Here is a 27,775-nt window from a genome sequence, read left to right on the forward strand (position 1 = left end):
TCTTGGCTTGGAGTAATAAATTCACACTTTTGTGCTCCGTTCTCATCAAGAGATTTTTTTTGCACCAAGGCATTCAAGGGGGATTTCCTGCTGACAAATCTATTTTCAACACCAAAGGAACAAGGCTTCTATGGAGGGAGGGGACCTTAGGAATTTGTCAAGATGCTCATAGCATTTCTCACCCAGGCCTCAAGCTCTAATTTCTAAACCCATTGATTTCACTGTCTCCACATTCCCTTGTGTGCAAATATGTTCAATATATTGTATCATTGTTTTTCCTCCCCCTTAGAAAAGAAATTCTCTGAGGGCAGAGTTTGTTCCCCCCTCCTTTGTTTCCTGGACTACAGAAATTGTGCAGTAGATATACTAAATGAATCAACATTGACAAACTGTTTGAAAAATTTTAAAATGACAATAATACCTATCATTCAGATGGCTCTGAACGATACCATCTAAGTAATATTTCACCTCTAATTATTTCAATTTCTTAAAATATAAAAAATTGGGAGCCAGAGTGATAGGATGAGGGTTAAGGCACTTTCCCTGTATGTGGCTGACCCCAGTTCACTCCTTGCCATTACATATGGTTCCTTGTGCATCATCAGGAACGACCCTTGAGCACTTCTGGGAGTAGTTCTAACTGCCCTACTCCCCAGAAAGAGGAAGAAGGAAAATGATAGTCCATAGGAAGTGATCTGCAATTCAATATTTTCATTAATTTAGACTGTACAATTATTTATCAGCTTTTTGGGTGTCTTTGGTGTGCTTACACACATACAACATAGTTCATGAGCTTATAAGTCAAAAGTATTTGTTGACAGATGTGTAGCCAGCCCTCTGCTCAAGGAAAAGGACAAATCCACTCTCATTCACTCACTAGCAACAGGAAAAAGCAAATGTTAAACAATTACATGACATCAGGTAGATATATGAACACATGAGCTCTTACTGCACTTTTAGGGGAGAATAAAGGCTCTGGGGAACCAGTCAAGAAGATGCAAGCAAAACTCTTTTTTATCATGGGTACAGAGTATCCAGCAGCAGCTTAATTGATGGATCTTGAGACAAATCAAAACTAGCATTTCTCTGGAAATCCTGAGCTTGGCTTTAGAAATCCTATGGATTGGCGTGGTTCCCAATTAGCATCCCGAAACTAGAGATGGAGGAGAGAAGGAAACAGGTGCAGGGTGGAGAGACAAGTGTTGATCCTCCCATGAGGAGGCACTTTTGACCCTAACAGCCCATAAGGCTTAAGCTTCACAATAGGAAAAGCATTTCTCAAGACCCCAATTATATCAGGAACAGCAACGATGTCGTCATGCTTTAAATACAACATGCCCCATCAGTTTCTCTTGCAGAAGTGCCTACAGATCCTTCCTAGCTCGTAGATGATCAGATTGATAAATTCCTCTAATTTGGTCTTTCAATTTCTATCTCCAATCCTCATGATGGGGCAGGAGGGATGAGGAGGAAATCTTCCCAAAGTACCTCACAGCTCACTTAGCACACATGTCATGAACTCCAGTACTCAGGTTAATGAATCATCTGAGGCTGCTGGATGACATGACCAGAAGCTGGTTTTGATAACCAATGCAGAGTGTGAAGGACAGTGGGCCAGGAGGTGAAGGGATGGTCACCACTTTGATACAGGGATAGGAAGAAAAAAAAAACGGTGTCTAGTCTAAGACTGCCTAGTCTAGTCCTAACTCCATGGGATGCAGTTCTGCTGCTTGGGCTCCAAGCCCAATGGGTGCTTTCAAGTTAGAAAGACTGGAAAAGTGGTTTAACTCCTAAGCATAGTGTTCCCTGTCAAATGGGGACAGGTGGAGACCTGCCTTCGAGGGTGGTTATGAGTACTAATCTTTCGAGTCAATCACCTGGCAATGTTTGGACCAGGATAGGAGGGACAGGTGCAGCCATGCATAAGTGGGGCTGTGAAATGAGACCCCCAAGATAGGAGTTACCAGTCAGTAAATACAAGGAGTTGAGAAACTCCTCACATTTGGAGAACTGACAGGTCATTGACTGGGTCAGAAGTGTGAGAAGTTCCCTGCTTGGGAAGGTGATACATAAATTTGCTTCAATCTAGGAGTGCAGGTTTCTCAGATTTTTTTTCTGCATTATTGTCTAGGGCAAGTGATTTTTGTTGTTGTTGGATAGTTAGGATGTTTACTACATCCTTTGTTCAATCCCAAATGACTCCAGATATTGTCATTTGTGGGGCCTGACTGGCCTGGAGGAGAAGGTGAGCACTTTCAGCTCGGACTGGGTGAAAGTGCTACCCACTTCAGTTCTGCAATCATCATCATCATCATCATCATCATCATCATCATCATCATCATCATCATCATCTTCCCTTTGTAAATTGCTGCTCCATATCTGAGAGTTCTTAGAAGACATTTAGGGTTACAAAGTGTAGTCAAAGGTGACTAAGGTTTCCTTTTCAACTCTTTAGGCACTCTGAGGTGCCCTGTGCAGACAGTGTTTTGTGTTGTAACAAGAGCTGATGTGAAAACACACCACGGGGTTGAGGTTAAACCTTCCTGCACTTCACTGTTGGCCTGAGAAGCAGGCAGGAGGCTAAACTGCAAAATGTCCCAGAAATCTGGGAAAGAGTTGAAATCACAAATAAAGAGGGATGCGGAGCGAAAAAGAAATCTGCTGGCGTCAGAGAATGTGAAACCTAAAAATGACATTTTGTTTCGGAGGACTCAGAAGTCAACAGCAGGAAGGAAGTGTGCATGAGCGAGAAATGTCTGGAATTCCCAGGACTGGGCCCTTTCTCGGGGTCTCCTCCCGCACGGGGACTTGTATCCTGTGTAGAAGGGTCATCATGAGGGGCCCTGAGGTTGGGAAATCTAAGGCTTGCCTCTCACCCACTCACCGTGGAGTGCGGCTCTGCAGGCTGCTTTCAAGTCAGGAAGACTGGGGGGAAAGTGGCTTAACTCCTTCCAAGCATAGTGTTCCCTAACTATCAAACGGAGACAGGTGGAGACTTACCTTGGAGAGTAGCTTCGGGGACTGATGTTTCCGGTCAAGCCCTGGCAAAGTATTTGGACCAGGACAGGCCGGACGGCTGCAGTGATGCACAAGCAGGGGGTGTGAAATGAGAGCCCCCCGCCCCCGACCGTGGGAGCTACCAGCTGGTACTCAGAGTGCATTTCTAGTCTCCCAGCTGGGCTGATGAGCAAACACGTGCCCCCGGGACGACCACGTGACACACGCGGCCTGGATCTGAGCAGTTCTCATTGGCCAGAAGCTGGCCAATCAGCTGCCTTGATGCCAGCGCAGCCCAGGTGCTTGGAGGAGAGCGGGCGCTCCGGCACACCGCCGGGGCAGTGCTTGGGATCCTCTCTTCTGCTGACGTTTCTTCTGTGGAGGAGCACAGCTGGCACACTGTTCCGTTTGGAGACGGAGTTGACAATCTCCCCCGTAATGGGGACACAACTGGCAATTTTCCTACAGCGCGAGGCAGATGGCAATTCTCCTTCGGAGAGATGCAGGCAACAGTTTTGCCCCGGGAGAGAAAAACGTCGCTGATTGAGATGCAGTAATTTTTACTGTGCAGGAGACACAGTCAATAATTTTGCCCAATGATAGAAATGGCCAACGGTCCCCCCTCTCCCCCCCCCCCCCCCCATGGAAGGGAAGAGCGCACACGGATGGAAAAATGCTGTCTTCATCCAGCTGAGGACAGTGAGAGAAGTTTAAGATTTAATTAGTAGCTACTGGACGGTCACGAGCTTAATCACAGACAGCGCTTCCAAACCCGGTTTGGAGCCGGGGCACTTAGATACCCTACTAAGGCTCAGAGGATTGTGAACTAGGAACCCCGAAGGCTCGACCTGTGCCATGTGCTTTTCCTACAGCCTTTCATTAATTCCACAGTTGTTCAACAGAGAACAGTGTGATTAACACAAAGCATAGCATCATGGAGAATGAGCAATTAATCTCTAAGAGACTGGCTCCTAACCTCTGTATAACTGTTTTCAAAATGCTCCCACATACCTTTCACAGGTCTTCCTTGATTTATGATGGGGCTGCATCCAAATAATGCAAGTCAGAACGCATTTAATACACTTCATCTGCTGAACATCAGCGCTTAGCCCAGCTACCTTTAATGTGCCCCAAACACACCAATCAAAAGTTAGGCAAAATATAACACAAAGACTGTATCACTGTTATCACTGTCATCCCATTGCTCATCAATTTGCTTGAGCGGGCACCAGTAACGTCTTCATTGTGAGATTTGTTACTGTTTTTGGCATATCGAATACTCCACGGGTAGCTTGCCAGGCTCTGCCATGCTGACGGGATACTCTCGGTAGCTTGCCAGGCTCTCCGAGAGGGATGGAGGAATTGAACCCAGGTGGGCTGCATGCAAGGCAAATGCCCTACCCACTGTGCTATTGCTCCAGTCTAACACAAAGACTATTTTTATCTTATTTAAATTTGTTATTATTATTATTTACACTTTGGGCCACGCTGACGCTGTGCTCAGGGTTTACTTCTGGCAGAGCTCTGGAAACCATATATGGTGGTGCTGGGGATTAAGGTCTCGGTTGAGCATAGGCAAGCCAAGTAACTTCACCACTGCACTCTCCAGCCCTGAAATGCCTATTTTATAATAAAACGAGGAATACCTCAGAAATAGGTATTTTGTAGACACAATGAATTATGGAGAACAACACAACATAAAACAATAAGGCAACTCACTCCAGAGCAGAGTAGTGGCTGGTCTTAAGACCAAGGAGGTCAGAGTAATAGCTCAGCGAGGAGGGTGTTTGCCTTGCACGTGGATGACCCAGATTTGATCTCTGGCATACCATATTAGTCCCGATCACCACGAGGAGTGATTCCTCAGTGCAGGGCCAGGTGGAACCCCTGAGCATCACTGGGTATGACCAGAGTCCCCCCAATAACTCCCCCCAAAAAAGACCACCTATGCAGTGAGAGCTGGGACTCATGGTGGCTGCCCAGTCTCCGGAGACAGTGTTGTACTGTATATCTCTATTCCAGGGAGGGAAAAAATTACAAATTTTAGTAGTTTCCACTGAATAGGCACTGCTTTCCCACCATCACATAGTCAAAAACTCGTAAGTTAAAAAGTATATGGGGTGCCTCTGCAGAGCTGGTGGATGTGGAACGAGCGGGAACCAGAGACAGCTTTAGGAATTGGGGTTCCAGCAAGTGCTTGCACCCATGTATGGAGACTGTGAACTAACTTTGGCTGCATGCTGTTCCAGGAAGGGAAATGATTCATTTTCAAACTTAAATCTTCGCGGACTTAATTACTATAATACAGAAATTGTAAACCGCACGGCCGCAGTAGCGACATTTTATCTCTTCATTCTCATCAGTGGAAAACTTATTATCAAATATTTCCCTGTTAATAGAGCTGTATTCTTAGGGGATAAATTCCAACAAAAATAGTGAGTCTGTTTTGAAACTCTAACAACAATAGTGAGTTATGTGTTGAAATCTGGAATGTAATCAAGGTAAAGAGAAAAGGAAGTGAAATTATCACTCCCGTACGGGGTGGGTTGTGGGGTGAGGGGTGGGATGTATACTGTTTTTTGTTTGTTTTGTTTTTGCTTTTGTTTCTGTTTTTATTGGTGGTGGAATATGGGCACTGGTGAAGGGATGGGTTTTTGAGCATTGTGTAACTGAGATATAAGCCTGAGAACTTTGTAACTTTCCACTTGGTGATTCAATAAAATAAATTTAAAAAATAAATAAATAACTTGAAAAAATAGTATATGGGGACCATTTGTGGTTCACAAAATCTTTTACCAAATAATCACCATCTTTGTATCACTGTCATCCCATTGCTCATCAATTGCTCAAGCGGGTACCAGTAACATCTCCATTTGTTCCTGTCGCGTGCTAGTGTAGCCCAATGGTATCTGCTCGCTCCAGGAACAGGAAAAGCACATTAAAGTTACTGTTCTCGGCATATCAAATACATCACGGGTAGCTTTCCAGGCTCTGCCATATGGGGGGCCGGGAATAGAACCTGGGTTGGCTGCGTGCAAGGCAAACGCCCTACGCACTGTGCTATTGCTCCAGCCCCTACCAAATAATTAAAAGAAATAAGTATGTTAATCTCCTGCTCAATGTGAGCCTAAATATAGGAAGGTCTCGTACAACAACAGAGAACCAAACAATAGGTACTTTGTCACTTGCCTGCTCAGATGCCCAACAATGACCCCACATTGTCAAGAGTCATCATCTTCCCCATCACTGGCCTCGCCGTCAGGGTGTTTCCTCTCCTGCCCACACCCACCATGGCAACCTCACAGCTCTCCTCATCAGGAATGGAGAATGCTGACAAATGGAGCATGCATGGGTAGACAACAGAGGATGGGAGGGACTATGGCAAACTTGAGTGGCCATGCTCTTTGATGGTAGGCACCACTTGAACCACATCCCTGACTCCCCTGGGAAGGTTCCTGGGATCACCTAAGCCCCCAGGATCCTTCCTTTAACTGGTCAAGCTGGCATCTATTCACTTACTTTTTTCTATTATTATTTTTGGTGGGGGCTGTGGTGCTGGAGGCCATCAGGGCTATAAATGGTGATGCTCTGGTGATCATGTGGTGCCAGGGACTGAGCCAGGCCCTGAACTTGTGGTCTAGCCCTTTGAGTTATGTCCTTGGCCCTGTTAGGGAAAGTATACTTCCCCCAGACATCACCACAAGTGAGGTCAGAACGGAGGACTGCAGAAAGGCAGCATGAGGGGCCACGGAGGCTATGTGGGACATCACATAGGCATCACACAGGGCAGGGACACGGCTATTTCATAGCTGGGGAAGAGGGAGACAGAGATGCAGGGGACCACGTGATCCCCGTGTGGGGATGCACAGTGGAGCTCCTTAGCTCTGCCTTATAGTCTTATCGTCTGCTCCCCAAGGGGACTCATCCTTTTCAATCTCTGCTGGGGGGGGATGGTGGGGAAACAGAGAGAGATAGAGAGATAGAGAGAGGAGAACAGAGGAGAGAGAGAGACAGAGAGAGAGAGAGAGAGAGAGAGGGAGAGAAACTGCAGTGTGCAGCCCAAGCTTGGCTGAGGGCTCACTGCCAGGCTGATGGCGGAAGGTGGCGAGCCGCCAGAGGCAGTTCTGCCCTTCCTTTGTGAGGAATGATCCTTGACCAGCCCTGCAGGGCCAGTGCCATTTGAACTGTCATTCTGGAGAGAGACTGACTGGGGGAGGGGCCTGGGCGTGCCTTCTCTCCAGCAGCATTAGGAAAGGGGCAGCTCCAGCGCGCGCCCGACTGAGTTGGCCGTGGGTGTCTCGAGAGGAGCCTAATGATGAAATCTGCTAGGAGCGAGGCCCGGCTTTGTAACTGTGCTCTCATGGGCCCTCGTGGCGTCGTGGGATGACACATTCCTGCTGTCAAGTGCGTCCTTGTGATAGCATTGTCCCCAGGACCCGGGGACACACCCTTCATCCCTTCATCCATCCCTGCTTCTTACTGGCTCCCTGTGCAAGTTCCAGTTCTCTCTCTCTCTCTCTCTCTCTCTCTCTCTCTCTCTCTCTCTCTCTCTCTCTCTCTCTCTCTCTCTCTCTCTCACTCTCTCTCTCTCTCTCTCTCTCTCTCATAATTTGTTCCCAGCAGGAAGCTTTGGACAGCTGCTGCAGGAGAAGCTGAGCTCCCTGGGGTGTCCCTGTCCAGGTAGAAGGGAGCGGAGCGTGTGTGGCCATTATTAACGCTGATTGCTGGGATGCTGGCTGGTTGTCATGGTATCTCTGAGGCGTCCAGGCTCACATCGCTTTCAGGGCTGGGCACATAATCACCACAAGGAGAGGCGTAAGCACGGAAAACGGGGAGAGGAACAGCTCCCCACAGCCAGCCACCCCCTCAGGGAACAAGGCGAGGGCTCGCAGTCCTGGCACTGACCAAGCCGCGTTTGGAGAGGCGTCCCTGTGTGGCCTACCCGCTGCTCCTTCTCTGCTCACGGTTCTGCTGCTCTGCCTCTTGTGCTCCTAGCACTGGCTTTCTACAGGGGAACACTGTTTTTCTGTCCCACGGTCAGAGCTGGGCCTTGCACACAAAGCACGGGCATAGCAGCACCATCCCATGTCTGCCAGGCACCGTGCTAGACTCCCTGTGATATTTCCCTCCACTGGCAACAGCACCTGACTGACAGCTGAGCAAATGTGACTCTCAGGATCATCGACCCTTGAGCTCAGGCCAGGAAGAGGGACAGATGGATGGAAATCCAGCCCCAGCTCTCTGGCCTGCAGTGGTCTCTACTCCAGGCTCCAGATTAGAGTGACCCACTTTTCAGCCTGGCAGTGGCAGTTACTACCGGGCGAGATCCCAGCAGAAACAAGCAGATGGGCCTGAGGTTCAACCTTCATGGTGTGCCTTCATTGGCCGCAGACTTTCATGCTCAGGAGAAAGATAATCCCCAGACTCCAGGGCAATTGGATAGTCTCTAAAGCAGAATGCCGCATGCCCTGTAGGCCCCTGACATGGTACAATCACCTGGGCACCATGTCCCTTCAAGGTGCCTCCAGGAACTGGAATCTGACCCCTCTCCTCCTCCAGCTTAAACGCAGAGAGGATGTTCTGCAATTTCTGTCCAAAACAAAAGTCTTCTCCTTCAGCAAGCACTTTTGCTTAATGGCTTGGTCATGGAAGGAGAGATGGTCTCTATCCCATTTCATTTTGTCCTTTTTGGGGAGGTGTGGGCAGGGCTCAGCTGGCTGTGCTCAGGGCTGACTCCTGGCTCTGTGCTCAGGGATCTCTCTTGGCAGTGCCTGGGGGGAGGGTGTCATGCTGCCCAGTGCAGGGAATTGAACCCGTTTTAGCTGCATGCAAGGCAAGTGTCTTAACCCCTGCACTGTCTCACCAGCCCTCTGTTATCATTGGCTGGTAAGCGAACAATCTCCTAATCTCCAAGGTTAACTTTTCATGTCCCCACGGCACAGTGCAGGCAAAATCAGAGGTGCTCACACCCAGGGAACCTGGTGGGCGCCCCACTGCTGTGATCCTCATGGCCTCTCGTGTGTCCAGACTCCTCAGCTACTGCCCTTGGGCCTGGAGAAGCAAGGATGACAAGTCTTTCTAGGCATTAATCCAGGTTTGTACCTAAACTTTGCTTAGGGCTTGATAATTGGTTTTGTTTTGTTTTCGTTTTGGGGCCACACTTGATGGTGCTCAGGGCTCTGGCTCTGCACTCAGGGATCACTCCTGACAGTGCTCAGGGGACCATATAGGATGCCGGGGATCAAACTAGGTTGACCTCGTGCAAGGTAAGTGGCTTAGCTGTTGTACTATCGCCCTGGCCCCAGGGCTTGATAATTGGACTTGTGTGAGATAATTGCTTTTCTGTATGTTCTCATCTATTACTCCGGATTCCATGATTGCTGCTATAGAATAATATAGTAAAAACAGTGTTTTCTGGGGCTGGAGCCATAGCACGGTGGGTAGGGCGTTTGCCTTGCACGTGGCCAACCCGGGTTCAATTTCCAGCATCCCATATGGTCCCCTGAGCACCCGCCAGGGGTAATTCCTGAGTGCAGAACCAGGAGTAATCCCTGAGCATCACCGGGTGTGACTCAAAAAGAAAAAAAAGTGCTTTCTGTGGGCCAGGTTTGATCTCACCGAAGCCTCGCAATAATGCAATTATTCGGCACGATAATGTCTACACTTCATAGAGGGGGGTGACACCGAGGCTTAGAAAGCTCAGTCTGGTGCCCACATCAGGCTTGTCTGATCCCTGTCTTGACACTGAAGCCCACTGTAGTCAATTCCCTTTCTCCTGCCTCAGCAGAGTCAAATTCCCCAAATACCTTTAACTGGCCTTTATTTCCAGGAGACTCCACAGAGTCGGGAAGTTTGCACCTGAATGCCACAATGTGCATTTCACAAGCCACTCTCAGATGCCCTGTGGGACTGGGTAGTCTTAAAGGGTGAAATCCTCCCCATTTCCCCAGGCTCTGCTTGTTTGCTCTTTCTCCCTGTTACCTCTTTCCTGGCCACCAGCCCCTACGTCCTTTCTGGACAGCTGAGTTGGAAACCGTCATTCACTTCTCAACTTCTGAAGTACAATTTCACATTCTGGTCAGCATCATGGTATGGAACATCAAAAATACATAATTATATCCATAAAGTCGGTTATTCTCTATAACCTATCAGTCAAATTACGGATTATTGGTTCTACAGTCTGTTACCCAGACCAATGTTTCTCAATCTTCTCCCACCCATGCCCCTCTTCTGATTTTTCATCTGTGACCCTCTTGGGGACTCACAGGGGCCATCTGGCCTCTGACTGAGAAATGCTGATCTAGACCACGAATGTCTCAGAAGAGTTCCTAGGAGAAAAGTTTAAGATGGAAAGAGTTCTACATTTCAGTTTATTTTCCTGGGCTGGGAAAATGACTTGATTCATGAATCACGGCACTAGGGTATTTTTGTCTACTATAAAAGGCATTAAATTTCATTGGAGATATTTTATATGCATGTCTCAAATCATTCATTTATTCATATATTTCATAAGTGTGATCTAGTCTTTGTGATATGTCAGGCATGTCTCAGGAGGGCTTTTAATAACCTCCGGAGGAGCAAAACACCAGGCAGTGTGTTAATAAAAATGTGTAGTTTTGTGGCCCTATAACACCAAGAAGAGACTCTCAACACAGAGATTAAAACAAGCTATGCAGAGAGCCCTGGGGAATCTTGAGCTGAACACTGGGACTGTAAAGGACAAAGCTTGGGAATGACCTTTTGTTGTTGTTGTTGTTGTTTGTTTTCAACCACAGTGCAAACGATTTTAGCCAGCACTTTCTCTCCCTGACACCCCATGACAACATGCCTTGTTCAGTTGACTTTATATTGATGCACTACAGAATTTCATATCTTCTTGTCTCGTGATGAGTGCACAGGGGCAGAAGTACTTCAAGGTATCCTCCCATTCTGTGTGGCACACAATACCCCATAAAGCTTATTGACCAATTTCTGGCTTTGTTGGACCTAAGGCTTGATGACACCCCCCCCTTCCCCGCACTCCCCTTCCTCACGTAACTCTCATGCTATTTCATGACATATAATGATTTTCCAATGGCACTGAACTTTCAGGCTGTAGGATCAAGGATACTCGTTGATGAGATAAATCCTATTTAAATCCTGTGTTCTGGTGAATGACAGAAGAGAACATAAAAGCAAATTCCATCAGCAGCTTCCAGGGGCTGAGCACACCCCTGCCCTCTGTGCCCCTGGGCTGTGCCGGAGGATGCTGGGAGCCAGCAAGAGCCCGGAGTAATTCAGCAGACAAAGGCCGCTGGCGTGGCCAGCAGATCTCCCGTCTCAGTGACTGAGGCCACCGGCTGAGCTGTCAAAATAGAATTATGTGAAGTGCTCAGAGGGGCTTGGATTAGCAGATTTTCTTAAACGTGGGTCAGTTACTCATGCACCAGAGTTCCATTTTCTCCTCTGTCCTTTAGTGCCAGGAAAGGTGGCCCTTTTCATTGTATGAGGGAAAAAAAAATCCGTGGTAAATCCACAATCTCGGTTGCATATAAGACTTATCTTTTGTGGGCTTCAATTACTCAAGCTGCAAAAGGGAAGAAATACTCTGAACTCCTAGGGGTGAGCGAAGATCAATTAAGATAATGAATGAGAAAGTGGTAAAGTGCTAAACAGCAGAAGGGATAAAATTAATCACTTTATGCCTCTTTCGTTTTCCTTTTGCTACACCTGGTGGTGCTCAGAGGTGACTCCTGGTGCATATCTCCCGTTCACTTCTGGCTGTGCTCAGGGGACCCTGTGGTGCTGGGGATCAAACCCAAGGCTCCTGCCCGCAAAGCATGCACTCCCACCCTTTACAATATTCTCCCTGGCCCGTGTGCTTAACAAAACAAAACAAAACAAAACAAACACACTAACACCCCCCCCACCTTAGCCCCATACCTGAAACATAATCTTGAATTCCACAGAATTTGGGATTTTTCTTTTTCCTAGTCTTTGCCGAGTCTCTCACAGCTTTTCAGGAAAGCTTGTGTTTAGGTCAAAGAGCCTAAAAGCCCTCTTTCTCTTAGCTTATTTAGTGGAAAAAAAATAAAACACATGGAGACAATGAGGGGAGGCTGAAAAATAGCCTCAAAAAATGAGCATATTTAAGTGAAATGAGTCAGAAAGAGAGGGACAGACATAGAGGGACTGCACTCATTTGTGGAGTATAGGATAACATCACATGAGGCTGACACCCAAGGACAGTAGATACAAGGGCCAGGAGGATTGCCCCATAGCTGGAAGCCTGCTTCATGAGCGGAGGGGAGAAGGCAGATGGAATAGAGAAGGGATCACTAAGAAAATGATGGCTGGAGGAATCAGTTGGGATGGGAGATGTGTGGTGAAAATAGATAATGGACTAAACATGATGACCTCTCAGTGTCTGTGTTGCAAGCCATAATGCCCCAAAATAGAGAGAGAGTATGGGGAATATTGTCTGCCATGGAGACAGGGGGCGGGTGGGAAAGGGGGTGTATACTGGGGATATTGATGATGGGGAATGTGCACTGGTAAAGGGATGGGTGTTTGATCATTGTGTGATTGTAACCCAAACATGAAAGTTTGTAGCTATCTCACAGTCACAGTCATCCCATTGCTCATTAATTTGCTCGAGTGGGCACCAGTAACGTCTCTCATTGTGAGACTTATTGTTACTGATATTGGCATATCGAATACACCACAGATAGCTTGCCAGGCTCTGCCATGCAGGTGCGATACTCTTGGTAGCTTGCCGGGCTCTCCGAGAGGGGCAGAGGAATTGAACATGGGTCGGCCTCGTGCAAGGTGAATGCCCTACCACTGTGCTATCGCTCCAGCCCTATCTCACAGTATCTCACAGCGAGTCAATAAAATTAAAAAAAAAAAAGAGCATAACTCAAACACATCTCATGACCAGGAGTCAAGCGTTCTCTAGTGCGGCCTTTTTAGTTTGTCAAAGCAGCTGCAGATGTTCACTTCTCAAGCTCCATGATTTTTGTCCTAGAGCACTGGTGTAGCACCCTCACTAGTCAGTATGTGCAGAGGGGAAAGCATCAGTCACAACAAAGGAGCCAGTTAGTGAGAGAAACAAACATGGAAATGGATGATTTCAACTCTGCTATTAGCTGCATTGATGGGGACTGCTCGAGTCTTATGGGGGCAAGGGTCCAGGAAGACTTCCTGGAGCAGGTGTACCATAATTCAAACTTGGAGAGTGTGGTGGGTGGGATACTATTTCCTCAGTGAGATCCAGCTTTTAATCCTAGGAACCAGTGATAGGTTACTTTTCATCACAAAGAGAATTAAGATGCAGAAAGAACTAAGGCCAGTCATCTTTAAAATAATAGGTTATTTGGGTGAGTCATATATGAGTGCCTCCAAAGTAGTTCTAAGTGTCCTGTAAAAGTGGAAAGGGAGACGGTCTGGGGAGAAGGCTGGTGGTGCTGGTCTTGTGGGTGCTGACCATGTGATATCCTCCAGCATCGTGGTCACGTGTGCGACCACCCTTCAGCACCTCGGCAGTGACAACAGAAGGAAGAGAAGGGAAACCTTTTCAGCTGGAAAAGGAGAGTCCTGTGCACGGGAAGGAGGACTTGTGCTGATCTTGTTGGTTTTTGAAGATGTAGAAAGGGGATGTAAATCAAGGCCTGTGGCAGCCTCAAGAAGCTGGAAAAGGAGGCTGGGAGATAGTACAGCAGGTAAGGTCCTCGCCTCACATGCATGGCACCAACCCGAGTCAATAGCTGACACCACATAGGGCCCCCCAAACACTGCAAGGAATGACCCCTGAGCATAGAGCCAGGAGTAAGTCCTGAGCACAGCTGGGTGTGGGGGGGAGGGGAGGAATAAGGTGGAAAAGACAAGGAAATAGGTTTTTGCCTTGGAGCCTCCAGAAGAAAACTCAGCTCTGCCCACATGTTGAGTTTAGTTAGACCCGAAAACTCACATGTAAGTTGTACAATTTTTAGTCATGTCTGTGGTGGTAGAGCAGTCATAGGAAACTGAGAGTGGGGTGGGGTTATGTGACACAACCGTCCTACTGGGCAGAAGCTTTAAGCCCCCCCCCAACGGCCCCCAGGGAAAAAGTCCTCCCAAAACAGTTCTGTGCAGTGCTCTTTTCTTTCCTTTTTTTTTTTTTTGGTCACACTCAGCAATGCTCAGGAATTACTCCTGGCTCTGCACTCAGGAATTCCTCCTGGTGGTGCTCGGGGGACCATATGGGATTCTGGGAATCAAACCTAGGTTGGCCACGTGCAAGGCCAACTCCCAAACTCCCTACCTGCTGTACTATCGCTCCAGCCCCCCTGTGCAGTGCTCTTGAGGCTCAAATTCAAAGTGCTCACCTCACTAGTGTCAGTCACTACTTGTCAAGAGATGGCTTGTCATAGAGAATGACACTGTTCCCAGCCCACAACAGCCTATCTCCTCCCAGCCAAACTTTCCCTTTCTGCACGTCTGCGGAGCTCCAGTCAGGCACCCAAACCAGCTGCATCCTCCAGTGCTTCCTTCAAGACCCCTCCTGCAGGAGAGGGCAGGACCCCGGAAGGTGTCAGCTGCTAATGAATGACACCCACCTCCCAAATTAATAAGCCTTCCAATTCTTAGGAAAATCCACTCAACTAAGTCTCCGGGATGACTAATTGACAGAACTGGTTAAATTAATCAAAAATGGAAATGAGGCTGTAGGAAGGAGGAAGGGATTCTATTTTTACTCGGTGGCTTGGGCCCTGCCTAGGTGTTAATTGCTGCTAAGCTTGAACAGTAGACCGTGGGGAGGGGGCTGGGATCAGTGATTTTGCTCCTTGTTGAATGTCCCTGGCTTCTCTCCAGGAGTGGGGGAGGGGTGTCTGGGTGTGTTCATAATCCCGTCATCAGGCAAAAGCATTTTAATAAAGGGCCTGGTCGTTTTTAACCTAACCACACTCCCCTAAAATTAACTGTTGATCATTCCCAGTCGATGGCGAACCCCCTTTTCGAGCTGTGTCTAACCGCAGAGGTCTGAAGACTCAGGGGCTGCCTTGGCAGAGGCCTCTGGACCCTTTCATCAGAGGTGTCTGAAGCTGTGGGTGTCTGAAGGGAAGATGTGGCCGGGCTCGGCCAGGAGACTAGTAGAGGAGGGTTAGGAGATGCCCATAGATTTTATCTTCTGGGAGAAGGCAGTTAGTTCTCTAATCGAATTGGGAAAATCCTACCCATGAGGGTTCCATAAAAGGGAACCCTTGAAGTGATCCTTTTGGATGTTTGAAAAAACAAAACTGGCTGTATAGCCTGCTGCCAAATACCCAGAAGAATGTGAACCAATACTTCCAGAGGGCCGGCAAGAGAGTACAGTGGAGAGGGTGCTTGCCTTGTCTATTGCTGACCTGGGTTTAATGCCTGGCACTCGAATAGTCCCCTGAGCACCTCCAGGGGGTAATCCCTGAGTGCAGAGCTAGGAGTAAGTCCTGAGCATCACTGGGTGTGGCCTAAACCAGTGCCTGCTCCCCACCCCCACAAATGCTCCTAAGAGGAAAAAAAAAAGGAAAAATGGGCAAAAGAACTGGTAGACACATCTTTAAAGAAGATTAAATAGATGGCCCACAGACACATGAAAATATGAACAACATCTCGTATGATGAGGGAAATGCAAATCAAAGCCACAGCAGGCATCACCTTTAATCTATGAGAATAGCACATATTAAAAAGGTTGGAAAAAACAAGTGTCGGTGAGGATATGGAGAAAGAGGTGTACTGGTTCACTGTTTGTTGGTGGCCACACTAAGTGGCAAAGTGCCATGGAAAGTGGTGGGGATAGGCTGTAGAAAAAAAGAAAGCCAGAAGGAGGGCTGGGGAGATAGCTCAAATGTTTGAGCACATGCCTAACATGGGCAAGGCCGAGTTTGATCCCCGGAATCCTATGAACCTGGCACATTACTGGGTGTGACCTTGGTGGTCCTCAGCACTGTACTCTGATCAGTGACCACCAAGCCCATCAGGCCTTGTATTGGGAGAGGCTCACGGAGCCACCCCCAGCTCTGCTGAGCGTGGCCCTTGTTAAAAAATCAGTGTAAATTCCATGTGATCTAACAATATGCATCTATCTGGAGCATCTACACGCACCAATTTGAAAGGCTGTCGGCACCCCTAAGCCAAACATGAAGTCAACCTAATGGTCATCAATGCTCAGAGAGGCCCAGGGATCTGGCTCAGTGGCAAAGCCCCACATTGCATAAGGGAGGCAGTCTGGGACCCCACGGCCACACTGCCAAGTGTGATCTCCCTGGTCCAGCTGGGAGCCAGCTGGTGTGACAATGAAGGCACACCACCACCAGCAAGTGTGTGAAAACTGCCATCAAGTTACCCCTAACACCCCCCTAAACAAGTGTTGTGAACTCAGCCTTTCTCTTATGCCATTGAAACAAACTGCTTGCATTGGCCAAGGATCTTAGACATTTGGGTGGTTTGGAGGAAAGGCAGACAGGTCTGTAAAAGCCTTAAGAGTCAGGGGCTGGAGTGATAGCACAGTGGGTAGGGTGTTTGCCCTGCATGCGGGCGACCTGGGTTCGAGTCCCAGAATCCTATATGGTCCCCCGAGCACCGCCAGGAGTGATTCCTGAGTGCATGATCCAGGAGTAACCCCTGTGCTGGGTGTGACCCAAAAAGCAAAAAAAAAAACAAACAAACTAAAAAAACCCAAAAACCCCCCTTAAGAATCAACAAGTGCAAGCATGTGATCCAAACTATAATAAGACAATTGAGAAACAACCAGTGTGCTAAGGAGGCTGGGGGAGGGAAAGGGTGGAGCCTTGACACTTGTGGTGAGTTTGGAGTTGGAACATTGAGTCTCTGTTACGTTAATAGCTCTGTTATTAATAGCTTTGTAAATCACGATGAACAGAATAAAATAAACACACACTGGTGATGGATGTGGTGTTGGAATTACGTGTATGAGAAAACATTATTAACAGTATTGTAGAGGTCAGAGCCGTAGGACACACAACATGGAGGGTGCTTGCCTTGCATGCTGCCGACCCAGGTTTGACCCCGGGCATCTCATATGGTCCCCCGAGTGACCCTGAGTGCGGACCCAGGAGTAAGCCCTGAGTACAGCAAAGTGGGACTGCCAAAACGAGCGACACACAGACAAACAAGTATAATAAACCACAGAATCTCAATCAGTAAAAACGTAATAAAACGAAAACTTCCCTCCTCCAGGAATATACCAGAAAAGCTTGTGAGATACCCTCTCCCCTCCAGAATAGCTCATGAGGAAGAAAAGGGCTGGGACCAGACCCCATGTTCAGAGAGAGCAGCAGCATCATGAAGCACACAGACACTGCAGGGAGCCCCTCGAATCTGCATGCAGGGCCTCAGGGTTCTGGTTCTCTGGTGCCCCAGTTAGTTGCCTGCAGGAAACGTGCCGGGTTCTGGCAATAGGTCATGCCCCTCCCCCCTCCCCCAGTCACCGTGCCCCCTTTCCTGAGAAAGGAGGTGACGGCTGCCTGTGGTGGGTGAATCTGGCTTCGGCGTCTGCTCCAGGCCTGTGCTCACCTAAGAGTCGCGTCTTCGGTTACAGCTGACTTGTGTCCCCTTCCTCACTTCAGATTCAACGTCCTAGCCCCTCATCCTAGAAGGCAACTGTCTTTATAGCTGGGGGTCTAGAAAAAGGAGAGTAAGCGAAAAAGGAGGCCACTGGGACAGACTCCAAGCAATGGGACTGGCATCCTCGGAGAGAGGCCCTATGGACACCGACCCTTAGATATGGGGAGGACATGCAGGCGCAGGGAGATGAGAGGTATCTGCCCACAGAGAGCGGCCTGGGGCAGCCCGGAAGGAGCCGCCACACAGAAAGCTCCATCTGAACTTGCAGTTACCCGGATAGCAAGACAGTGCCCTTGTGGGCCGAGTGCCCCTGCCTGTGGGTTGCTGACGGCAGCTCTCTAACCGTCGCTCTCACCCTGGAAAGCCCCACTCCACGTTGCACTCTGGGGGGAAGTTTTGGCAAGTCCGGTTGGTAACTTAAGGAAAGACCCTGCCCTCATGGAGATCTCATTCTAGCTCTAGAGACAGAGGAAGGATCATCTAAGGACAAGCGATGAGAAAGAAACAAAGAGACAGGGTGATGGCTAGCAATGAGGGGTGGATGGAGTGGGGAGATTTGTTTCTGAGGACATTCCATTTCCTCCAAGACCAGAAATAAGAATAGCCACAGGGGAGAGGAGGTGGATGAGTCCTCCAAACACAGAAGAGTCTGTGTGTGCAAAGGACCTGAGGCAGGAGAGGACTAAAGGGAAGGGGGAAGGAGGTGCAGGATACAGTCAATGTGGCCACACTCTGGGGAGCTGAGGTTAGAGATGAGAGTGTGTGTGTGTGTGTGGGGGGGGAAGGCAGGGGCCCAGATTCAAGCAGGACATTGCAAAGGTGTTTTGAGTCAATTCCTTGTTAATTTCCTGGCACGGTATTCTGTACTCCTGGCCAGCTTCAGTGCACGACCCCCAGTAGTGACGCACTGAGGAAAGCAGGGTTCAGCCTGCTGGTTGCTGCCTCAGCACCTTATTGTTTCAGACCTTCAGCTCAAACTGCAAATGCAACCCTGTCACTATCGCCAGAAGCAACGGGAAAAGAGAAAGATGAGGGAGAGAGACCCCCCGCCCCCACTCCCACCCCTGCTGAGTATGCAGAGCGAGGGACATATGGAAATTAATATATACAGCTCTGATAACACGGATCTCCACGGCATTTTGATTAAATGCCGACAGTTATTAAATATCCTGCTTCTCGGAGCTCATCTCCGAAAGCCAATGTTGCTTTCCAGTTTGAACTCTGATGAACTGTCTCCGTTCCATTTGCACACTGAGGCTGAACCGTGGCCGATGGAAGGCTGGCGTTTGAGGAGGAGGGAGAAAATCAATATGAAATGTCAGGCGAGAGGTCAGATCGGACTCGTTTCCCCAGCTACCAAGAGTGGGGGGCCACAGCCACAACCCACAACCGAGGAAGCTGTGCCTGGAAGCAGGTTGGCTCTCTGGACGAGTCAGGAAAATGAAATCTCGTTCACTTCTTAATTAGATTAGGACTGGTGATTTTGAGGCGGCTGGTGTCAGGATGTGACTCTTGCTGGCCGCTAGCTAGGGCCTTCCAGAGGGACAGTCCCCGTGATCAACTGCCCCTCCTCCATCTCTGTGAGTGCTCCCCTCCCCACCCTAAACCCTTCCCTACTCTTCTCTGATCTCTCCTGGGAACTTCTCATTCTATCCGTCTCAGCCAGTAACTTTTCATCACCCCATGCACCTCTCTTTCTTACCACTTACACTTGCAAAGTTCCATTTGTCTCTGGTTCCCTAAAATGTGCTATTTCCTCAGGGCTTCTTCCTAGCTCTGTGCTTGGGAATCACTCCTGGGGGTAGTTGGAGGACCATCTGTGGTGCTGAGAGTTGAATCAAGTTGACCGCGTGCAAAGCAAACACTTAATCCCTGTACTATCTTTCCGGCCTCTCCCACAGTTATTTTAAAAGAAATGCTTCCTTCTCACCCTCCCCTTTTCTATTTCCAGTCATTATTGTTTGCTAGTTTAGAAACTTCCCTTATTTTGAGACTAAAGCAAAACCTTTCTTCCTACTGCCACTGTGTTAAGCTTCTATCAAATAGAAATGCTGTGCTCCAGCCAATGATCTCAACTTGCTCCCCATGTGCCTGCAAGCATGCTTCTCAAACACTCATGTGTGCAGCCTGCGTCCTGGCAGGGCAGGAAGGGAGGAACAGGGACGTCAGGTGGTGTAGGAAACCTTGGGTTCCACAATATGGCTTTGGAGAATATTAGATTTGCTTGCATAGTAGTGTAATTATTAAGTCCAAAAGAAAGTTGCAATTTTACGGGTCTAAAATGTAAACCCCATGTTTTTTTTAAATAAAATTTTTTTTTGTGTGTGTGTGTAGATGTACCAAAGTTTCTTTAACCAGTCATCTGTTTTAGGGCACTCGGGTTGTTTCCAGATTTTGGCTATTGTGAACAGTGCTGCAATGAATATACAGGTACAGATGTCATTTCAACTGTGCTTTTTTGCATCCTCGGGATATAGTCCCAGAACTGGTATTTCGGGGTCTTACTATGCAGCTGTTAGGAGAGATGAAGTCATGAAATTTGCTTATAAATTGATAGACATGGAGAGTATCATGCTAAGTGAAATGAGTCAGAAAGAGAGGGACAGACATAGAGGGACTGCATTCATTTGTGGAGTATAGAATAACATCACATGAGGCTGACACCCAAGGGCAGTAGATACAAGGGTGAGGAGGATTGCCCCTCGCTGGAAAATTGCTTCATGAACAGAGGGGAGACAGCAGATGGAATAGAGAAGGGACCACTAAGAAAATGATGGCTGGAGGAACCAGTCGGGATGGGAGATGTGTGCTGAAAGTAGATAATGGAACAAACATGATGACCTCTCAGTGTCTGTGTTGCAAGCTATACTACCCAAAAGATCAGAGATCAAAGCTTCATGTATTCATTCATTTTCTCCTTCATTCCTTTATTGGGTAAAGCCCTACTATAGACCCAGAGTCTGGCTTCTAGTTCTGTTTGTTCATTTTATTGGCTTTTAAGTTGGTTTTAGTTCTATTTGGGTGCCACCACCTAAAGGGCTTCCTCCTGGCTCTGTGTTCAGAGATCACACTTGGCAGTGCTCTCCAAGGACTGGCAATCGAACTTAGGTATGGGGTACTGGGGATCGAACCCGGGTTGAAGGTGTGCAAGGCAGGAGCCCTACCTGCTGTACTACCTCTCTGGCCTCTAAACTTTCTCTAAACCTTCTTAAACTCCTCCCAAAGTCCAGAGCTCCTGGCGCCAGGCCTGCATCTCACCCTCATGGACAGGCACCCAGAGGCAGTCCAACTTCGCCTTCGTGTTCTGGGTGGCCGCCCTCCACAGACAAAGCAGCGTGTGCCTGGTCAGAGTCAGGGTTATATTCGAGACTTCCTATAATTTCATGTTGGGATTCATCTTTTATTGGCTTATCATCAGTTTGCAACAACCATATTTGCTTCAGTAGTCCAGGTATTTGATAGGTAGAAAAGCTTCACTGCCCCTCACACCATCCTTCTAGAACCACTTACCCACTAAGCACTAGAGCACAGCCCACTGCCACCACCCCCTTCTCCTGTGCCGCTGGCCACCGCTGTATTTCCCCACAGAGTCTAAGAGACATTTAATTGTGACTTATTAGCTTATTTGCTGTGGTATTCCATACCACAGAGAAACTACCCCAAGCAGTTTTATTTGAACTCTTCATCACATGAAGTTTGCAGGGCTGGAGTACAACGGGTAGGGGGCTGGCCTTGCACAAGGCCCACCTGGGTTCCAACCCCAGCAACTTATGCTGTCCCCCAAGTCCTGCGAGGAGTAACCCCTGAGTGCAAAACCAGGAGTAAGCCCTGAGCATCTCCGGGATCTCCAAGAGCTTTTTAGGCCCAAAAAACCCCCAATAAATAAATAAATATATATATATATATATATATATTTTAAATTGTATTGAATCACTGTGAGATAGTTACAAGCTTTAATGTTTGGGTTACAATCTCACAATGATCAGACACCCATCCCTCCACCAGTGCAATTCCCCACTACCAATGTCCCCGGTATACATTGTTTGATCTCTATCCTTCATGTGCCTGACATTTCTTGATAAGGCCCTTTAAAGGTTTTATGCACTTCTATGATTCAGGCTTTTACCTGCTCTCTCTTGGTTTCTCACCTAACAGAACCTCCTTGGGCTTCAATATGAAGCTACCCTGCTCTGTCTTCCTGGTGAGGAATGGCCCACTCTCAATCTCTCCTGAAGTCATTTGTATACTAAAACATGCACATTTGGGGCTGAGGAAACACCTCAAAGGGCCAGAGTATGCAGAGTGTGTGCCTTCCAATGTCAAAGCCCTGAGTTCAACCCCCACCACATGCATAGCCCCCCACCCCTTCCCCCAACACATACACACACACACTCCTCAGCACCAATTGGCCAGAGCACTGAACGATCAGGTTCTGATCAAGTATTACTAGGAATGACTCTGGTCATTCCCAGAGAGATAATTCTCCCTACCCCACTGCACCCATAAAAAATCTGCACAGATGTTATGCATTGTCCCTCATGCATTGTTCCGGAAATGTAACCTTGACTCATTCTAGCTCTTGGTTAAGTTTTGTATCCCTGAATGTAGAAATTAACTTTCCCTTGAAACCCTTCATGTTACTAATAATTTTAGACATCACAGGTAGAAAAAGATTATGACAAAGACTGTTAATGAATTTGAGTCTAGATTTGTGCAGTTTCTTCCCAGAAGGTATTTCTCAATCTTAGGAGTCAATTTGTAGTTGACACCACTGGTCTGTGCTACTGGTGTCTAGTACATCATTCTTCGACCCTAGTGCATCATTCATGACCCTTTTCACACCTGTGGACCAGCACTTATTCTAAATACTGGTTCATGGTCTGGCTGTCATAACCAAGGCAGTGGACCAGTGATTTTCAACCTTTCTACATGTGTGACTCATACTTGTCTCTGGACCCATGGCTGGAGAACACTAATTTTGTAGAGGATGTCCAGGGAATGCTGCTAAATATCCCACAATGTATAGGACAGCCATCTTCCCAAAGGAAGAACTGTGTGCCTTATATCTAACAATACTGCTGTTCAGAAATGCTTGTCAACTTTGTAGTATCTTCTGAACTTATTTCACTGTCTCTCTTCATTCAGCTGGTTCTTTTATCTCCTGTCTTAGCAGCTGTTCTACAAATTAATTTGGATCTTATTAGTTGCTGGGTTGGTTTTATGACTGTTCAAAGTTTGAAAAATATATTCAAGTTCTATATCCTGACTATGATGACTGACTGGTGAATTCTTTCTGGGCCTCAATTCTCTTCCTTCTCCAAGTCATTCCCTCTGCATCAGCCCCACCGGTCAGTCAACTGGAAGCAGCATAAGCACAATGACCTTTCATGCCTCAGGCCCTTTGCACATGTCGATCCCTCTGCCTTTAATACTTTCCCTCTGTTAGCTGATGTAAGCACTGCTTAAAGATCTGTCCCAGCACATATGCCAGCTAATATTTGGTAAGCATTTATCATGGTCATACACTGTTTTGGTTGCTGAGAGAATAACAATGAAAGAGAGGATACATCCAAGTCCTCAACGAGCTGAGTGAAATTTCTGCAATGATAAAAATGTTCTAAATCTGCCACATTAACACAGCAGCTACTACATGCCATGACTATGGGTACACCTAGCTACAGGTACTTGAAATGTAGATAATCTGAATTTAAATATGCTATGTGTAAAATAAACATTATATTTTGAAGGCAGTATGAAAAAAAGTAAAGCAGCTTATTAACAGTTCCTAATAGTTCTAAGTTTCCCCTGCCTTTTAAAGTTCAATACTTCTAATTGGTTTGATTTGGTAGGTTATTTGGGCTTGGGAACACTATTAACATTAATTTAAATGGAAAATTATTTTCCTAGATCATCAAATTACTGAATCACAATAAACAGCAATGTCCTACTTTCAGATAGTGGGGGGGAAAATGAGTTTCACCTAAATCCTGTGACTAATCTAAGAGGTGGAATTATTTGACCCATTTCACACATGATAAAACAGAACCTTAGAAAAGTCCAGGGCCTTGGACAATTAGGAACCGGCCTCCCGTGCGGCTCTTGAGTCCACCACAAACACCCTCCACAAACCACTACATTCTGCATCCAGCTGCCTCATGGCCAAGGATCAGACAGAGGGACCCAACTGGAGCCATGTCTCTCCTGGCCACGCTTCTTCCTGGAGAATCATCGGCTCACATCCCAGAGGAAGTGAGCATGAGCGTCGGGATGTGGGGGAAAGGGTGGCTTCCTGTCCAGCAGGGCCTGGCCGAGAGATGGCTGGACACAGGCTCTGCCTCTGAGCATCTCGGCAGCTGCACATCCAGCAGCTCAATTCTGTGCACAGACCACCTCTCCCTTCCAGGAGCCTTCACTCTGTGGGGCCTCCCTGCTAGCTCCAGGTGCCCCCTGTCCATGCAGCACTGGTTGGGGATGCCAGCCAGCCTCACACCCCCCTCCCCGCCCATCCCACCAAACTCTGTCTTGGTCTTTGGCTGCAAGCATGCAACCTTTGCTAAGCGTCAGAGCTCAGAGCTACTTCCCTGTCAATTCAGCCACCCCCTAGCAGGATGCAGCATGTACCTGACCTGGCCTTTCCCTGAAGCCAGTTGGAGCCTTTGGGGCTTTGAGAGCTCAGGTTCCTACAGCTGAATCCTCTCCAAAAAGCCACTTCCCTGCCTCCCTGGCTGCTTTCCTGGATCCCAGCCAGCACATCAAGTCCCGTTTGCAACACCGCCAACATCTCAGACCTACCCTCCATGTCCTCATCACTCGCCCAGCCATCTCAATGCCTGCCTGGATGTGGCAGGAACCACACACCCATCGCCCGGCCCCCGCCAATCTGCCTTTCCTTGCCAGGCACCCTGTCCCCAGGCAGAAAGAGCGAGTCATGATAGGCGATGGGCTGGCACATGTCTAACTCATCTCTACAGCCTATAGCCTTTGAGGGAGTGTGTGGGGGGAATGGACTGTGAGGTCTTCCTTTTCACAAACACCAGATATGGATGCGAGTCCTGCGTGGGGGCAAGACACAGTGTCCCTCACCCCCAGCACGTGCTGTTTCTGAAGTAGGAAAGTTGAGGAAACGTCTAAGTCCTCCGGCATGGCCTCCTCACTGTAGGGCCAGTGCATCCCCGACCCCCTTTCCCCGGGATCATGGGCTACTTACATTTGGTGTGCCTGTCACAGAGGGCGGATGCCCTCATGTCACACAGCCGGATTGTCCCTTTGCTGCTGCTATACACGAAGGTGTTGCAGTGATGGGGATGAAACTCGGCGGCCGTAATCACCTCGGTGAGCTCCTCCATGTTGGCCGGCTTGATGTCCACGATATCTGGCACAGGCGAGTCAAGGAAGGTGGGTGTGTATGTGTGGGGAGGGGCAAGCAGAGGCCTCCAGCTTACTTTATTCTTCTTCAAATCATGTTGTGGACTTTCTCTGTTCTTTTTTTTTTTTTTGCTTCTTGGGTCACACCCGGCAATAATGCACAGGGGTTACTCCTGGCTTTGCACTCAGGAATTACTCCTGGTGGTACTCAGGGGACCGTATGGGATGCTGGGAATCGAACCCGGGTCGGTTGTGTCCAAGGCAAATGCCCTACCCGCTGTGCAATTGCTCCAGCCCCTTTCTCTGCTCATTTTGCAACTGTGGCTGAGAAATTAGTCACCTTCCAAGGAAGATAATTCAATTTACTTCACTCCTTACCAGACTCGACCTGTGCTGCTAAATATCATCAATGCAAGACTGTAAATGGTATTCCTGACCCCTCCCGAGATCTTTAATAGTCTGTTGATAATAATGATAACAATAGCTACCAACATTTTGTCACTGGCTGCAAAACAAACAAAACACAACTGATTGTAGGTCAATCACTGTACAAAGCATAGATCAAAATTTATCACTTTTCATCCATGATACATCTCTATCACCAGCACATTCCTTGTTTTCCAGGGTGGAAGTGAGCTCCCAGGACATAAAGGAACTTGCTCCCAGTCACAGAGCTGCAGGGGCAGCATGAGGGCTTCAGCCCAGACGCAAAATTAGTCTTATTAAAGATCTACCGCCTTAAGCATCCAAAGTTGCTTTGCCTCGGAGCCCGAGTGGGACGCCAGCACAGGAAAGGAAATGTCTGGCTTGAATGTGCGGTGGTTTTAGCCTCCCATGGATCATACCTTCAGCTTTAGCATCTGCTTTTGTTTGGGGCAGTGTTGGGGATGGAACCCAGAGGGTCTCACTGAGGCAAGGAAGTGCTGAGTGCTGAGTCCATCTTGGCCCAGTGTTGCCCTTTCTATCAAGAGTTACTTTATCTGTTTCCAGCGGCCACTTCCCTGTACTTTCACTGTCTTCCCGTTGGTCATCTATTTGTTTGAGCGGGCACCAGTAACGTCTCTCATTGTGAGACTTGTTACTGTTTTTGGCATATTCAATATGCCACGGGGAGCTTGACAGGCTCTGCCATGCAGGCACAATACTCTCGGTAGCTTGCCAGGCTGTCCGAGAGGGGCAGAGGAATCAAACACGGGTTGGCCGCGTGAAAGGCGAATGCCCTACCGCTGTGCTATAGCTCCAGCCCCTTCCCTGTATAAGGAAATAAAACATACACTGGGTCGTGTATGAGGCTGACTCATGGAAGTGGGCATCTTCCAGAGAAGCAGTTTGTACCCATCCCTGCAGACCCCAGCTGGACACCTGGGGCCCTGGTGCAGGCTAGGAGACACCTGGTGAACCCCAAGTCGTTTTCTGAGGACTTGGCAGCTTCCTCTCAAGAAACAGTACGGCCATTTCAAAGTCACCACGTGGAGCGGCTTATCAGAAGGCGCTCCATTGTTCCTCCACATCACCGCTCCTTTTATTATTTTTTTCCCTGGTGGTTCTCTCTTTCCTTTATTGATAGTATCCCTTGAAGCACAAAAGGCTTTTGCTGTTTTTTTTTTTTAATTGAGACTGTGGTTTACAATGCGATTAATAGCGCACATAATTTCAACACCAAACCCATTTCTAGTGTACCCTCTCCCTCTCCCAAGGACCCTAAGACCCTTCCCTCCCAAGGCCCGTCTCAACTCCTTTGTGTGGACCAGTTCTCCTGTTGTGCTTGTTGCTACCTTACTGTGTATCTTTAAGTCCCACACAGAGACAGGTCATCATTCCATATCAAGCCCTTTGTCACTGACTACAAAACAAACAAACAAAACACAACTGATTGTAGGTCAATCACTGTACAAAGCATAGATCAAAATTTATCACTTTTCATCCATGACACATCTCTATCACCAGCACATTCCTTGTTTTCCAGGGTGGAAGTGAGCTCCCAGGACATAAAGGAACTTGCTCCCAGTCACAGAGCTGCAGGGGCAGCATGAGGGCTTCAGCCCAGACGCAAAATTGTCACTCAGCATGAAAGCCTCGAGTTCCATCCATATTGCTGCAAATTGCATGATTTTGTTCTCTCTTGGAGCTGCAGAGTATTCCACTGTGTATGTACACCACAACTTCTTGACCCATGTAGTACAAAAGCCAAGATATGGAAACAATATATCACCACTCTCGAGTCAGCTTTGTGACTTTTGCCCCACCTGTGTATCACCAGGGAGTATTTCCCGAGTTTCTTTCCCCCTTCAGATCAACGGACTCAAACTCACTCTATACTGAGCCTTGGCTAGCAGTAAGGCAACATTCAAAGACTCAACGGAGCGATGAACTAGCTACCTCTTAAATAATTGACATGACGATGAAAATAAAGTCCTTTCTGTCTTGACTGGGGGAAATTTCTGGAGCACCTGTTGGAAAACCCTGCCTGGAACCAACCAGCGGCGAGGCCGCAGATGCTGCCACGAGACTGCTTTACCTGAAGCCGGTGGCACAGTCCTCCCCTTCCTCAGCATTTAGAGAGGGCACAAGTCACTTCGTGAGGGCACCGGGACACCCAGAGAGGACCTCTCTCCCCTCTGTTCCTCCCACAAAGGTTGTAGCATGCGCTTTGCTGCACCAGGGACTCTGCCGTGGGCCCGTCCCCTTTGCTTTCAGTCACCTCTCATTAATCTTACTGGTCTCTCTCTAAAATTAACCGGAGACACACAGTGAATTTCACTACCATTTCCCTTGCCCAATCCCGCTGGCAGAGAGTCCCCCAATTCACAGAACACCACTTTCCAACTCA

General features: G+C 48.0%; 1 protein-coding gene across 3 annotated transcripts in view; it reads right to left on the bottom strand.

Annotated features, from left to right (window-relative positions):
• Window positions 1-27,775, bottom strand: part of PPP2R2B (protein phosphatase 2 regulatory subunit Bbeta) — a 467,657-nt gene that overhangs the window by 18,654 nt on the left and 421,228 nt on the right. For all 3 annotated transcript variants that reach the window (XM_055141210.1, XM_055141211.1, XM_055141212.1), the window contains one exon: window positions 24,788-24,952. In XM_055141210.1, the coding sequence (XP_054997185.1) occupies window positions 24,788-24,952 (165 nt within the window). The remainder of the gene's footprint in view (window positions 1-24,787; window positions 24,953-27,775) is intronic.

The sequence above is a fragment of the Sorex araneus genome, chromosome 6, assembly GCF_027595985.1.
Source record: "Sorex araneus isolate mSorAra2 chromosome 6, mSorAra2.pri, whole genome shotgun sequence".
NCBI classification, from domain to species: domain Eukaryota; kingdom Metazoa; phylum Chordata; class Mammalia; order Eulipotyphla; family Soricidae; genus Sorex; species Sorex araneus.